Source organism: Myotis davidii, unplaced genomic scaffold (genome assembly GCF_000327345.1).
Source record: "Myotis davidii unplaced genomic scaffold, ASM32734v1 scaffold573, whole genome shotgun sequence".
NCBI lineage: Eukaryota > Metazoa > Chordata > Mammalia > Chiroptera > Vespertilionidae > Myotis > Myotis davidii.
In genome coordinates, this window is record NW_006285997.1 from 7,000,723 (window position 1) to 7,016,364 (window position 15,642).

At 38.4% G+C, this 15,642-nt stretch overlaps 1 protein-coding gene across 1 annotated transcript in view; it reads right to left on the reverse strand.

The window, feature by feature from the left end:
• Positions 1 to 15,642, reverse strand: part of SUGCT (succinyl-CoA:glutarate-CoA transferase) — a 536,095-nt gene that overhangs the window by 482,875 nt on the left and 37,578 nt on the right. Inside the window, exons 7-8 of the mRNA XM_006757246.2 lie at positions 13,035 to 13,126; positions 6,067 to 6,210 (exon numbers count right to left, since the gene is read on the reverse strand). Of these exons, the coding sequence (XP_006757309.1) occupies positions 6,067 to 6,210; positions 13,035 to 13,126 (236 nt within the window). The remainder of the gene's footprint in view (positions 1 to 6,066; positions 6,211 to 13,034; positions 13,127 to 15,642) is intronic.

A 15,642-nucleotide genomic window follows, 5' to 3' on the forward strand; every position in this document is an offset into this window, starting at 1 on the left:
TTGAAACCTATGTGAACAAAGAATGCTGAAGAGCTTCCCTAACTTGGTGAAGAATATAGACATACAAGTCCAGGAAGTGCAGAGAGTCCCAAAGAGCATGAACCCAGGGGTCCACACCAAGCCACATCATACTTAAAATGCCAAAGGTTAAAGAAAAAGAGAAAATATTAAAAACAATAAAAGAAAAGCAATCAGTTACCTACAAGGGAGCTCCCATAAAGCTGTCAGCTGACTTCTCAACAGGAATGTTGCAGGCCAGAAGGGAATGGCAAGAAATATTCAAAGTGTTGAAAAACAAAGACCTATAACCAATATTACTCTACCCAACAAAGCTATCAGCTAGAAACAAAGGATGGATAAAGAGCTTCCCAAACAAGAAAAAGCTAAAAGACTTCAACATCACCAAATCAGTATTACAAAAAAATATTAAAGGATCTTCTTTAAGAAGGAGGAAAAAAATCAAAAATACTAATAACAAAATGGCAATAAATACCTATCAGCAAATAAAGGTGTCCCAAAATTCACGCAAGAAGTAATTTTGATAGAAAACACAGGTTTATAATTAAAAATTGTAAATTTTTTATTGATTCATAAAGTATACAGTGTATGGTTATGTATGGAATAGCATATCGGGTAAATGGCCTCCACGGCTTTGCTGGCACATATGCACTATTTTGTTGAAATTTTCCATGACCGTTTTTGCATAAATGTGGCTGAATTTCATTGATACAGCGCTCAATTTCCTCCTTCAAGGCATGGGTGGTCATGGGCTTGCTGGCATAAACCTTAGACTTCAAAAAACCCCAAAGAAAAAAGTCCAACAGCGTTAAATCACATGATCTGGGCAGCCAATTCTGATCACCAAAATGGGAAATTGCACGACCAGGAAATGACTCATGCAGTAATTGAATTGTTTCTCGGGCTGTATGTCATGTGGCACTGCGGAGGCCATTTACCCAATATGCTATTCCATACATAACCCTATACTGTATACTTTATGAATCAATAAAAAATTTACAATTTTTAATTATAAACCTGTGTTTTCTATCGAAATTACTTCTTTTTGGACACCCCTTACTTTAAATGCAAATGGATTAAATGTTCCAATCAAAAGCCATATGAAGGCCGAATGGATAACAAAATAAGACCTCCATATATTTCACTTACATGTGGAATCTTAAAAACAAAATAAATGAACAAGCAGAACAGAAATGAACTCATAGATATAGAAAACATTTTGACAGTTATCAGATGGCAGGAGGGTTGAGGGAACAGGTAGAAAAGGTTGAAGGAATTAAGAAATACAAATTAGTAGTTCCAGACTAGTCAGGAGATATAAAATCCCACATAGGGAAGACAGCCAATACTATTGTAATAACTACGTATGGTGTCAGATGGGTACTAGATATACCAGAGTGATCACTCATAAGTTATATAAATATCTAATCACTGGGTTATAAACCTGAAACTAATATAATATTGTATATCAACTGTAATTAAAGAATAAAATATTACTTAAAGTAAAAATTTTAAAAAGAAATAGAAAAATACTGTTTTCAATCTCCAATTGGTTGAATCTGGAGATGTGACACCCAGGGATATGGAGAGCAGACTGTATACTTATTGGGAAAAAAATACACGAATAAGTAGACCCATGAAGTTCAAACCCATGTTGTTCAACAGCTAACTATATACAATGGAACATTTTTCGGCCAAAAAAAAAAAAGGAAAGTCTGCCACTTTCAGCATCATGGATGAAGCTTGACGGTATTATGTTAAGTGAAATAAGTCAGACAGAGAAAGACAAATACCATATGATCTGACTTATATAACAGGATATAGGGCAGGGGTGGGCAAACTTTTTGACTCGAGGGCCACAATGGGTTCTTAAACTGGACTGGAGGGCCGGAACAAAAGCATGGATGGAGTGTTTGTGTGAACTAATATAAATTCAAAGTAAACTTCATTACATAAAAGGGTACGGTCTTTTTTTTTTTTAGTTTTATTCATTTCAAACGGGCCAGATCCGGCCCGCGGGCCGTTATTTGCCCATGGCTGGTATAGAGTATTAAAAACAAGCCTCACAGTTAACTAACTAACCAAGAATTAAATATACTAACAAAACTCATAGTCTAAAATATTAATAGTTTCACATTAAACATGTTATAGGCAGCAGCAGTTCCAGTTCCCCTTTTCGCCAACTTCAACCACAGGAGTGTAGCAGATGCCAATGGCTGGCCAGGCCTACAACATCCTGTCCCCAGAAATAAAACCCACAGAGAGAAAAGATGCGAGACACTGACACCCATGAAAGAGAGCATCGAACCCCCCCGCCCCCATGCGAAACTACACACTGCCAGGATTCCTTAGTTCCCTTCTTTCCACGATTCCCCCTATAAAAGCCCTTTTGCCTACCCTGAGATACAGTGGGGCCTTGACTTACGAGTGTCCCGACTAACGAGTTTTTTGAGATATGAGCCATCTCTCAGCCGATTTTTTGCTTTGAGTTGCGAGCTAAAATTCGGGTTACAAGCCAGCTTCAGATACCCCACCGCTAGTTGGCGCAGCGAACTCACAGTGAACATCAGCCCAGCATCACGTGTCTCACTTGTTCACTTTTGATTTGACATACGAGTAATTTGAGTTACGAGCTCCGGCACGGAACGAATTAAACTCATAAGTCAAGGCCCCACTGTATTAAGATGGTTATTAAAGCATAAGCCTGCTATCTTCTCAGGATGTCGGTACCGAAATAAATCACTTTCCTTTCATCAGCACCTGGGTCATGTGTTTGGCTTCATGGTGTCAGGCAAAAGAACCTGAGGGTTGTTTGGGCTGGTTTCACTTACGTGTGTAATCTAAAATATTTTTTTTTAATCTTTAAAAAAATACCAAGCTCATAGATACAGAGAACAGATAGGTGGTTGCCTGAGGCAGGGGATGAGGTTGGGCAAAATGCGTAAAGGAGGTCAAAGGTACAAACTTCCAGTTATAAATAAGTCATGAGGATGTAATATACAGCATGGTGACTATAGTTAATGTTACTGAATTGTATATTTGAAAGTTGCTAAGAGAGTGGATCTTAAAAGTTCCCATCACAAGAAAAAAATGTAACTGTGGTGACAGATATTAACTAAATATTGTGGTGATCATTTCACAGTATATACAAATATCAAATCATTATGTTGTCGATGTGAAACTAATATAATGTTACATGTCAATTATATCCCAATTTTCAAAAAGGTGGTTAATGAGTTTTAAATGCACTAATAATCTTAGCAACCTCTGATTACATTAGTTTGCTACAGCACAATAGGCTAAAACCCTGCTACCATATTTGCCAAAAGCAAATCATATCAACATTAGTTGTTTATCAAGTACCCTAACTCAATGGCTCTCTACCTTTTTCTAGCAAACCTAGGGGCCATGAGACATATCCATTGGTAACAACTGATCTCCCACTGATTTCAAAAGATTGGTTGAGTCTGCATTTGACAAATACTAACTAAGCTGGGCTGTGAGGATACCAATGAAAGCAAGAACAAATATTATTCCTGCACTCCTGAAACTTACAGTCTCAAGGAGTAACATGAACAATAAATATAGACACACACCCAAAAGGGCTGGTATATATGCATTAAGTTTGCCCTTACTGTTCCCTCACTTTGAAACAACCCTAGCAGTGATTCTACCTGTATCCAACCCCACCCCCAGAAAAACCACAGAACCACAGACTTTGACATTGTAAATCACTGTGTTAGGTGCTGGAAGAAAATTAAACTCCACAATACTTTTTCCAAAGCTAATTAATTAATCATTAACATAAATGTAAAGCAATCTAGGTAGAGATCAGGAGACATAAGTAGAGTCCCAAATCCAGGCCCAGCTACGAAATTTGTTAAGTACTGGAGCAAAATAAAAAATGTATGGCCTCTTGCTTAAAATGACTAAGAATTTCAAGGCAATGACGACAAAATATTTAAACTAAGCCTAGGGCCTTCTGTGACTGAACTGGTCACACACCCATGAACTCTCCCAGGCATCCATACTTACTGGATGTGCAACCATTAGCCAGTCACTTAACTAATTTCACGTTCCTTACAGATGCAAAATAAAGGGAAGGGGAAAAAAACTTCAGCTTCTTCCCATAACTAACATTTGTGTTTCGCTGTTAAGGAGACAGATCATTTAGAGAGAGTTCTTTTACCATGTTATATAATCATTAAAATTCTGACTGTGACTCAAAGCTAGCGTTGAAAACCCATACATAGTATTTCACTTTCACACACTTCTTTAATTTTGCCTAAGAGAAAGATAATCTCCAAAGCAGTATTCTAAATTTATTATTTTCCCATGTATGCCATTTAAATATGAAATACCCAACTGAGGTCTCTGTTTATAGAGTAATTTTCCTTACAGTAAAATGTTTACTTGTACAAATTAAACATTTTTTTGTATCCCTAAAAAATTACCTAGTCAGAATCAGCTTCACATATGGTACAGCAACTTGGTCTGCTCTAGTTAAAAAGAGGCAAAATGTCCATTTGAAAGAGAGTTAACACTTTTATTCCATTAGTTTAGTATTTAGCATAACATAACTGATAGCTATCTAAACCAGGGGTTCTTAATCTAGAGTCCATGGAAAGAATTCTGGGACCTAATTAACCTGAATGGAAAAAAATATATATTTCCTGGCTGGTGTTGCTCATTGGTGAGTGTCAACCCATGAACCAAGAGATCACCAGTTCAATTCCCCAGTCAGGGCACGTGCCCAGGTTGCAGGCTCAGTCCCCAGTAGGGAGCATGTAGGAGGCAGCCATTCGATGTTTCTCTCTCTTCACTTTTCTATCTCTCTATCCCACACCCTAACATTCTCTCTAAAATCAATAAAAGCATATTTTAAAATATTTTTAATAAAAGAAAAAAAACATATCTTTATTTTCATCAAACTCTAAATAAAGTTTAGCATTTTCTTCAAGTATGAATATAGGTAACAAGTCAACAAACACAGGACAGGTACCATAGTAGTACCTATGACTTGATCACTAATAAATAATATACATTTTCATATCATATTATAGTTATTGCACCTATTTTAAATGTTGTTTATGCTCAATACCTCAAATGACAATAGTTATTGGACTCACTATTAGATCTTGTGGTTTCATGTAAATGGTATAACACATTAATGTATACAGTATGAATTATAAATGATATAGCAAGAATTTGTTTTTACATTGAAATAACTACATTTCAATAAAATTGCCTTCCTTTGTACACCTACCTATATCATTTTACATGTTTAAAAACATAATTCTGAGAAAATGTCTACAGGCTTCACCAGAATACCCAAAGGGTCCATAGCACAAAGAAGGTGAAGAAATCTTGGTCAAAATAAGTTACAGAGGTCATCTATATATATAAAAGCCTAAGCGACCAACCAACTGACCCACTGAACAACCGAACGACCAGTTGGTAGGTCACTAAGACATGCACTGACCACCAGGGGGCAGACGCTCAATGCAGGAGCTGCCCCCTGGTGGTCAGTGTGCTCCCACAGTCAACCTCTCACAGCCAGCAAACCTCCCGCGATCCCTCCCCCAGCCAACCAGCCCTGATAAGCTCCGATAGGGCCGCCTGGCCAACCTCCCACGGACCCTCCCGCCAGCCAGCCAACCTCCTGTGGCCCCTCCCCCCAGCCAACCTTTCACGGCCCTGATTAGCCCCAATCGCCAGCCAGGCCAAGGGACCCCTCAACCGCGCAAAAATTCATGCACCAGGCCTCTAGTGTGACAATAAAATATAAACACTTACACTCTTGTAATAGATCTGTTACAATAAAAACTGTCTCTAAAATCTAGTTCAGTGGCAATGTCTACATACAACAAAATTTTTGTGGTTATTTTAATATGGCAACAATTAAATACATCAAAACAAAGCAGCTTTTTGGTTTTTTTCTGTTTTGTTTTCTATTTTTTCAGATGTGATCACTGCATGTAGTATGAAAAAGTATAACCCAGATACGTGCTTTTACTACATTATCTAAAATGTTATTTGGATTGGTACCTGAGATGACAGTAGGTTACAATCAATGAACAGTCCTTTTCCAGTTTTATATCTTTGTATCAATCCAGCCATAATGGCTCCACATGCATACAGGCCAGTGGCAAGGTCAGTCATGGCCACTCCTGGACGAACTGGATCTCCGTCCTGATTTAAGAGTTGGGTTGAGAAAAACAGAGACAATTGAAAATTAAAACCATCATATGATTTCTCAAGTATTCTAAGGTCAAATAGAAGAAAAAACTGTATATGCAAACACACACTAAAGAAATACAACAAACTACTATAGATATCTGTTGGTGGTAAGAATATATTTATATTGACTGTATATTTGCTGAATTTCTTGCCCTATCCCCTACCAACCAAAGCCAAACCAAATAAAATAAAATTTGTAAACATGTCTTAAGTTCTTTTTTATATATTTTACCTTGTTTATATTTTACTAAATTTTAATTCTAAAAATTATTAGTAGAATGACTTGTTTTTTTTATACTCTCTTAGAAACCGCTTTAAATGTATTTATCTCTTTTAATACATTAACAAAACTCTTTTGTAAGAACAATCTTTGGTGACTTTCCTGTAAAACTAAGGCATCAGAAAAGGAAAATTTTACTCAAGACTTACGATATATAATTACAGTGGAAGGAAAAAGTATAAAATAAAATATTAAGAGTCTTCTCAATTACTCACTTTTCATATTCATTCATGTGTTTCTCCATGGTCATTATTATCAATGTTATTTTCTTAGACTCCTTCATTCCCCTATTTATCCATGTATTCAAAAACTCATTAAAAGTAAAGCCTGAACATTACTTAGAAAACTACTGAAATCTGAATAAAGTGTGGAGTTTAGTTAATAATTTTGTACCAGTGTTAATTTCTTAGTTTTGATCATTCATTGTACTATGGTTTTGTAGTGTTAATATTACAAAATGGTGAAGGATATACAGTATAGGGTAATGATGAAGGTTATGAATTAAGAGTATTGGAATCTTCTGTACCATTTTTGTAACTTTTCTGTAAGTATAAAACTTTTAAAAATAAAAATGCTGAAAAGTAAAACCTGAAGTATTTCTTTAAAAATAAAATATGACAATTTTGAGATGGCAGAAATCTTATAGTGTTTTTTATTTTTAAAAAATAATAGCAGCTAGTCCAGCTAGAGTGGCACAGTTGGTTGAGTGTTGTCCTGGGCAACGAAAGGTTGCCAGCTCGATTCATGGTCAGAGCACATACTTGGGTTGAGGCTTGGCTCCCCAGTTGGGGCACATTCAGAACACAACTGATCAATGTTTCTCTCTCACATAGATGTTTCTCTCTCTCTATATATATATATATCTTTCTCTATCTATCTATATACCTTCCTCTCTTTCTCTCTCTCTCTCTCCCTTCCTCTCTCTAAAGCATGTCCTTGGGTAAAGATAAAAAATAATAATGATAATAATGCAAGCTGGAAAATAAGAGGAAAAAAACAGGAGAGAAATAGTTGTAAAGTTTTTGTTTCCTTCGTATCACAATATCCTAAATTATAAAATTAAGAATTTTAAAAAGATTATCTTCCAGACACAATTTAAGACTATTTAACATTTTCATTCATTTTCCCATGTCTGTTTCCCTACTTTCAGAGTCTGCCCAATGAAATAGATTGTAGAAAAGGAAGGAAAGGAGGAGAAAGAATGAAAGGTCATCTGTTTTCTAAGTTATCTATAATAATAAAAGCATAATATGCTAATTAGACTGGATGACCTTCCAGACGAAGCTGCAGCAGAGGCAGCCTTGCCGCGGGCGGGGGCCAAGACAGAGGTGGCCACCACGGCAGGCAGGAGCCAAGACCCTTGCACAAATTTCATGCATCGGGCCTCTAGTTATTTATAATCTTGTTTTCGTTTTTAAAAGATGTATGCAATAAAGTGTAATAAATTCTGGCAGATAATTCAATTAGGAGGCATGAATTTGAAAAGTCACCAAGCGTTTTTCTCCTTAGTCTTATTACTCAGCCTAATTACTTATAAAACAACAAAAATGTTAAAACTTTCTTTTTTAAGTAGTTTCATTTTCAAAATAAATAATTATTCTTAAATGTATCTGTGTCTATAAGTCATACATTTATTTCGTGCTGAGTCATTCATTATACTACTGTAATCTACAGAAAATATTGTTTTTACCTGGGAGCACATTAATTTTTTTAATGACCTATTTTCTGAAATATGAATTCTTCCACCATTTGCTAACTTCAATACTTCTGGAAAAGTCCTGGCCTTTCTTAGTTTTTTCTCAATTATTCAATGAGGGTAATGATAAAATCTACCTCATTGGTAGATATGAGAATTAAATAACAAAAGATGCATCAAAGCACTTTATGAACATAAAAAGCTACAAAAATGGGACTTTTTAAAAGACTCTTGGTGTGATGCTAGGCGACTCATAAAATAATTTGGCAATAGTTCAGAGGGGGAGAGAGAAGATGAGAACCTCAATCAAGGACAGAGAAAGGAGGATGGATGGATTGAAGAGATACTTAGAAATTTGAATTCTTAGACTTTGATTGTTGGCTGAGGAGAGTAGGGATTAAAAATGAAATTAGCCCTGACTGGTTTGTCTCAGTGGATAAAGCGTCGGCCAGCAGACTCAAGGGTCCCAGGTTCAATTCCGGTCAAGGGCATGTACCTTGATAGCGGGTTCATTCCCAGTGGGGAGTGTGCAGGAGGCAGCTGATAGATGTTTCTCTCTCAGTTTCTAACTCTCTATCCCTCTCCCTTCCTCTCTGTAAAAAATCAATAAAATACATTTAAAAAATGAAATTAATTTGGAAAAACAATCAACAGAAAATTAAGTTTCCAAGGTAATATTTTGATTATGAAAACCACTGTAAGTATTATTTACAGTCCTAATTAGTAGGAAAAACTTATTTAGAAGTACAAAGAACAATATGGAGAACAAAAAGTGGCACATTCATATCAAATGAGGATTTTAGTGCACATGAACACAGTCACCATAGTCTCTGCCTTCACAGTTCATAAGAACAAACTCTGAAATTATTACAGTATATGAATCTTCTATTCTAAACACACACTCTACTCAAATTACTCACTGAAGTTAAAATTATGCTTTTAACAGTCACAAAATTAATTTTCATAAAGTATTCTTTCCCTTACATGAAGGAAATCCCACTTAATAGTTGAAACACTGAACCGAGAGCTATAGAATCTACTCCTAAGCAGCTTCACTTCCTTGCCTATAAATAGGCATTTGAATTAGACTTCAGTGTGGTTTTTTCATATAATTCAGGTGATGCCTCTACCATCAGTTCACAACTTTATCACTACCAATTAAAAATATATATTTTTCCGCCTGGCCAGTGTGGCTCAATGGTTGACCATTAACCTGTGAACCAGGAGGTCACAGTTCAATTCCCAGTCAGGGCACATGTCCAGGCTGCGGGCTCAATCCCGGGTGTGGGGTGTGCAGGAGGCAACTGATTGTGATCCTCTCTCATTATTGATGTTTCTATCTCTCTCCCTCTTCTTTCCTCTCTAAATTCAATAAAAATATTTTTAAAATAAAAATGTATTTTCCCTATTTTACAGAAGTGAAAACTGAAGTCAGACAACTTATCTAATGTTACACTGAATGACAAAATGAAAGTTCAAATTCTGGTTTTCCGATTCCCAAGACTGTTCAATGAAGACATTAAATAGGTCATCAATGAAGATAATAAAGATAATGACAGGAACTGGACTTAACAAAAAAACTGTGAGGGTTAAAGTTCCCAGATAACATAGCAGGGGAGAGACAAGCCCAGGATGACTTGAAGCTGAGTCTGGGAAAGAGAGGGTCCGTGCGCAGATTTTAGAAGTGGAGCGAGTGTTGGCATACGGTTGTAAAACCATAGACTAGATGTGAGGTTGGAGAGCAAGAAGCCTGTGACACTGTCCCTACCCTAGAAATTGCAGGTTTAATAACCAAGGATGAGCATCCTCCAAATGAGAGGAATTTGAAGTAAGTAAATATTATCCATGCATAATCTGGATATTTCAAAACAATGTGCCCAATGTGCACTCCCTTTCTATATTGGTATTTGTGTATACTTAAAAGTCCTTTTTTGTCCTATTGATAGTGTTGTAATTAACCTAATCCTATATAATAAAAGCCCAACAACCTTGCCGAAACCGGTTTGGCTCAGTGAATAAAAGCCCAACAACCTAACAGTGGAATGACCAGAACGACCGGTTGACCAGCTGCTATGACGTGCACTGACCACCAGGGGGCAGACACTAAACACAGGAGCTGTCCCCTGGTGGTCAGTGCGCTACCACAGTGGGAGCTCTGCTCAGCTGACTGGGATGAGTGGCTGCTCTTGCTGCAAACCCCGGGGCCAACAGGGAGAAACCCAAGCTGCAAACCTCCCCTCCTCACCCTAGGCTCCTCCTCCTCACTCCCTGTCGCCTCCTCCTAACGCCCACAGACAGTACAGCGCCGCTGCTGAGTTCACAGAGCTGACACCAGAGGCTGGGAGACGGGTTCATGGCCACCTTGGGACTGAGGCCTACTCTGCCGCCTCTCAGTGCTATTGTCCCTGGGCCCGGCCCCAACCAGGTCCCCTGGAGAGGCGAGTGCTCTGGCTCCACAGAAGATGCCAGACCAGGGGGCAGCCGCTCTGAGGGCGGGTCCACAGCCACTCAGCTGACTGGGTTCAGCGGCACTCCCACAGCTGGCCCATCTCTGCAGGCCACGCCCCCCACCAGTGCACAAATCGCATGCACCAGGCCTCTAGTTATTAATAACAGGAAAGGAGCAAAGAGAAGGCCAAATAGTATAGGCATGTCATTTAGGCAGCTTCACCAGGAAGCTAAAGCTTTACACTCCCCAGGAACCAGTAGTGTATTCCTCACAGATTCCTGGAGGAAGGGACTGGACATTTCGGGGAGAGGGGAGATAGACCCATGCCCAGGAAAGTTGGGGGGAACTAGCAAAGATGCTTGCTGTCAGCAACACCTGTGAACATAGGTCATTGGCCAGAATGGGCGTGGCCACAGCAAATGTGCAAAGATTTGAGATATTTAATCCCCTAAACAAGGAGTTTGAGCTCTTGGTTCTTCTGGGCACACTTGGCTCCTGGCTTAGGCTTAGCTCCCTGCGTTCAACCACAGGACCCACGCCAGGTGCACCCCCACACACAATGGACTAATGGGCTGCAAACAGTCAAATGTTGAACTGGACCTGGCTGCAACATGGGACGGAAACGCTGGACAGACTTTGCTTTTAGCTCTACTGGATCCCCAGCTGCACTTCTTCCAAGTCTGGATTAAGGGAAATGGGGCTTTGAAAACCCTGGGATGTAAACAAATAAAAACCACTCATCCTCCTATGGAGTCTCAGAAAATTATTTCCCTCAAGATATTATAAGAACACCACCCCCAACACCCAGTGGGGAAAGGGATACCCCTCTTCCACCGATAACAAATTCAACATTTAAATAAGCTGAGTGCTGGGGTGCTGTCCTTACGGTATCTCGAGAAAAGATATACTAAAGGAGCCACAGTAATCCTTCACCTACCTCAGTTGTTTTTGTGTTAATCCGTTTTAATTTTTGAATATACAAATTTAAAAATCCAAGATCCGCCGAAACTGGTTTGGCTCAGTGGATAGAGCGACGGCCTGCGGACTGAAAGGTCCCAGGTTCGATTCCAGTCAAGGGCATGTACCTTGGTTGCGAGCACATCTCCAGTAGGAAATGTGCAGGAGGCAGCTGATCGATGTTTCTTTCTCATCGATGTTTCTAACTCTCTATCTCTCTCTCCCTTCCTCTCTGTAAAAAATCAATAAAATATATTTTTAAAAAAAAATCCAAGATCCTTTCACATATTCACAATTGAAGTTCAGTGCTTTTAAATAAGACCACTCACAATCATGCCTTATACATAAAAGAACTTTAATAAGATAAGAGTAAAGAGCGAGATATCCATCCTCTATTCTCACAAGGGATAGAAAAAAAATCAGTGCACTTGAATATTTTAAGGAAAGGCCATACACATTTTTTCTAAGACTGGTGAAAATAAAACAGAGAAGAATACAAAAGACCTTATACTTAAAGTCACTAAAATCCTAGCGCCTGCTTTAAAATTAATAGAAAGAAGTAGATGGTAAAAAAAAAAAAAGAAGAAGAAGAAGACGACAAAGGCACTCTGCCTATTTATCCTAACACTACAGCAATACTTTCTGAAGAATTAACTGAAGCAAGTAATTCAGGGAAGAAACACCTACTGGAAACAGTTTTTTAAGACTATCAATCTATTTTGTTTGGGGAATGAATGTCTTTTAGTATTTCTATTTACTAGGCTTTCACACCTTTTTTTACTTTCTTATTATTTTCCCCAAATGTGCATTTTCTAAGAGTCTGCTCTAACCAAGCACATTTTGGCCACTATATACCTTTTAGGAACTTCCCTACCTGTCATCAATGAAGAAGGATTACTATGAAATCAAATTAACTTTTTCACTGTCAGAATCTAATGCATATAACAATCAGACACAACTACACCTGTGGCATTATTAATGAGTTTTAAAATAAATAACAACTTACATTATTCCAGAGAGAAAAAGAAACCCTCCACTATGTACACATGCCAAGTGAAGGCACTCTGTAGAAATGGACATCTGTGCACCAGTCTAGTCAGCCATTCTGCTTAACAGAAATACTATTCCTAAATTGCATGAAGGTGCTTATGTTGAACTTGAAGGACATAATACATATGCAACATGTGTTTCCACTCTATTCCTTCTTGCTAAAAAGAGTGTTATTTTCTATGAGGCCATATTCACATCGAGGGCATATAGATAACTTTAGTAAGTCATTCGCTTTCCTTGGATTCTTTCTAAAATTAACTCAAGTTTAATCGTTTAGTAAAGACTGAAAATCCTTTTGGAACACCTGGTGAAAAATTATGAATAATCTTAAGAAGGAGACCTACCTCAGGCCCTGTGATGTGCATCAGACCAGAGACAGCAGAGGCCACAGCATCATAACCAGCTCGCTGAGACAGTGGACCTGTCTGGCCGTACCCTAACACAATGAGAACAGACACACTCAGCACCACGTAAGGAGAGCAGTAGTACAATGGTGTGTTTAAAACCATTTGTATGCAGAAATCCTGCAGCATTCTGTTACTATTACCATCAACACAATCCCTTGAAGAAGGTAGTAAAAACTAATTATGGTGTTGTACCCCAGAAGGTAGCAAACTGGTGACTATACACCTGCACGAATGTTTTAGTCAAGTCTAGTCTGAAGAGTATTTTCAAATCTCTTTATTTAGCTTAGAACATTTAAAAATCAGAAGTTAGCACAAAAAGTAAAAATGTCTGGCATTGCCAGAAACCAATTCCAGCATGTTCAACAAGGCTGAATCATCTGGAGTGGCAAGGTCGTTCCCCAAACCTGAATAGGATACGTTAAATTGATTTCTTGGCTGCCAGACAGCTAAAGGGCATCTTAATCTCCATGTTATTGCCTCCTACTGGCCAAACACCTGAACAGCCGTAGGCTAATTCCCCCATTCTGACAGTGGACTCTGTACCAAACCCTGACCCTTTGAAGTGTATATCTCTGCCTCGCCTCAGGACAAGTTGTGTTAATAAAAAGCATTCTAAGGAAATCTTAGAATTTAGAACTTAGATCTTAGTTTCCTTTAAGCCAGCAGTTCTCAACCTGTGGGTCGTGACCCCTTTCACAGGGGTCGCCTAAGACCATCGGAAAACACATATATAATTACATATTGTTTTTGTGATTAATCACTATGCTTTAATTATGTTCAATTTGTAACAATGAAATTGGGGGTCACCACAACATGAGGAACTGTATTAAAGAGTCGCAGCACTAGGAAGGTTGAGAACCACAGCTTTAAACTAAGCTCCTCTGACCCCCAAATGCCTTTCAAAATTATCTTTCGTTTCTGGACTCCTATTTAATCTACGCACAGCCTTCTCCAGATTGCTGAACCCTTCTTAGTAATGCTGGAACAAGAACCCCTGCAGGCATTTTTTGAAAAATCAGAAAATAAAAACTAGGCCCACGTTCTCACATGGCAAGAATAAGAGTTAAATAGTACCTCTTCCCTTTTACACAGGGCATAAATTCTCCAATTTGCCAGTCTCCACCACTCACTCCTTTATTATGCCTCAGCCTGTTTCATTCATTTAACTTACCTTCCAGACTCCAACAAGTATTTGCTATTCTTGTTCTATGCAAACCAATATACAAAGTGAAAAAAAAAATGTCTCCCTAGGTTCTGTTTGCATATTATCTCAAGTATACAAAAAATGTATAAATGATTAAAAATCTGAGCATGAATAAAATGATAACGTCTCCTAACAGTGATTTATAGGTTACAAAGAGACTGAAAAGATATCACTTTTTTTTTTTTTTGCCATCAGCTAAAACACAAAAAATATTTTATCCTGCTCTCCTCAGTCCTGGTGCTTACTGTGGAATAACAAAGGTTATATTCGGAGCTACATGAATCTGTTTCCAAATCCCATGTGTCAATCAGAAAGTGGCCAGATGAAGAGCCTTTCATAGCCATCAGCTCTTGGCTGAAATTCCTTGCATACTCTACTTCAGAAAGATCAGGAAAGAAGTGTCTCAAGGTCCTTGCTTGCTTCTCTAGCCACCTGGAACACGCTCCCTCTTACACTCACATAACTCTCTCCCTCACATCCTCCAAGTCACCACTCAAACAATTTCTTACCAAAGGGACCTTCCCTAGCGAACTTTAATGAAAGAACACTCTTATTTCTCACTCTTTATCACCCTTACCTGATTATATTTGTCTTGATAGCCCTTATCACCACAAGATATATAACATATTTTTTATTGATTTATTTTGTCTCCTCCCTACTAAAACATATATACTCCAAGGATTTTTTCTATTCAACTCACTGTTGTATGCCCAGCATCTAGAATAGAATCCAATAACACTTATTGCATGAATGAATGAATGACTGCTGGTTATTATAAAAGATATTATTTCCAAAACACAAATAATCCATAAAAAGTAAATTAATAACGAAAACAACGGGGTTTTTTTCTAGTTTGTTTTGTTTTGTAATTGACCAAAATGGCAACATAGAAGGCCATTTTCCTTCTCTCCTGGACACACTGAATGTACAGCTACCTGTGGAGCTTCACTCTGAGAGAAATCCACAAACGAGTTGAATGATTCCTAAATATTGACAGGAGAGAATACCCACACCGAAATGGGTAGGAAAGGCGGAGACATACTCTTGTCAGAAGTCCCACTCTAGGCACAGTGATAAACAATTAGATGGAACCCCGAACTCCCAGCTTCTCCCTGAGGAGCAAAGGGTTTCAACAGCACAGTAAATGCCCCAATTTTTAAATTCCCACCTGAGGGGTGGGCCCCCAGACAAGTAGCTCTGATAGCTAGCAGAGTTCAGGCCCACAGACCTGTAGCAAACAAAGAAGTGGTTGATGCACAGGAACCCTAACCACAGCTACCCCTGCAGGGCTCAGAACAGAGGGAACAGGCAAACAAACGTCTGCCTCCTGGTCTCTCCTTC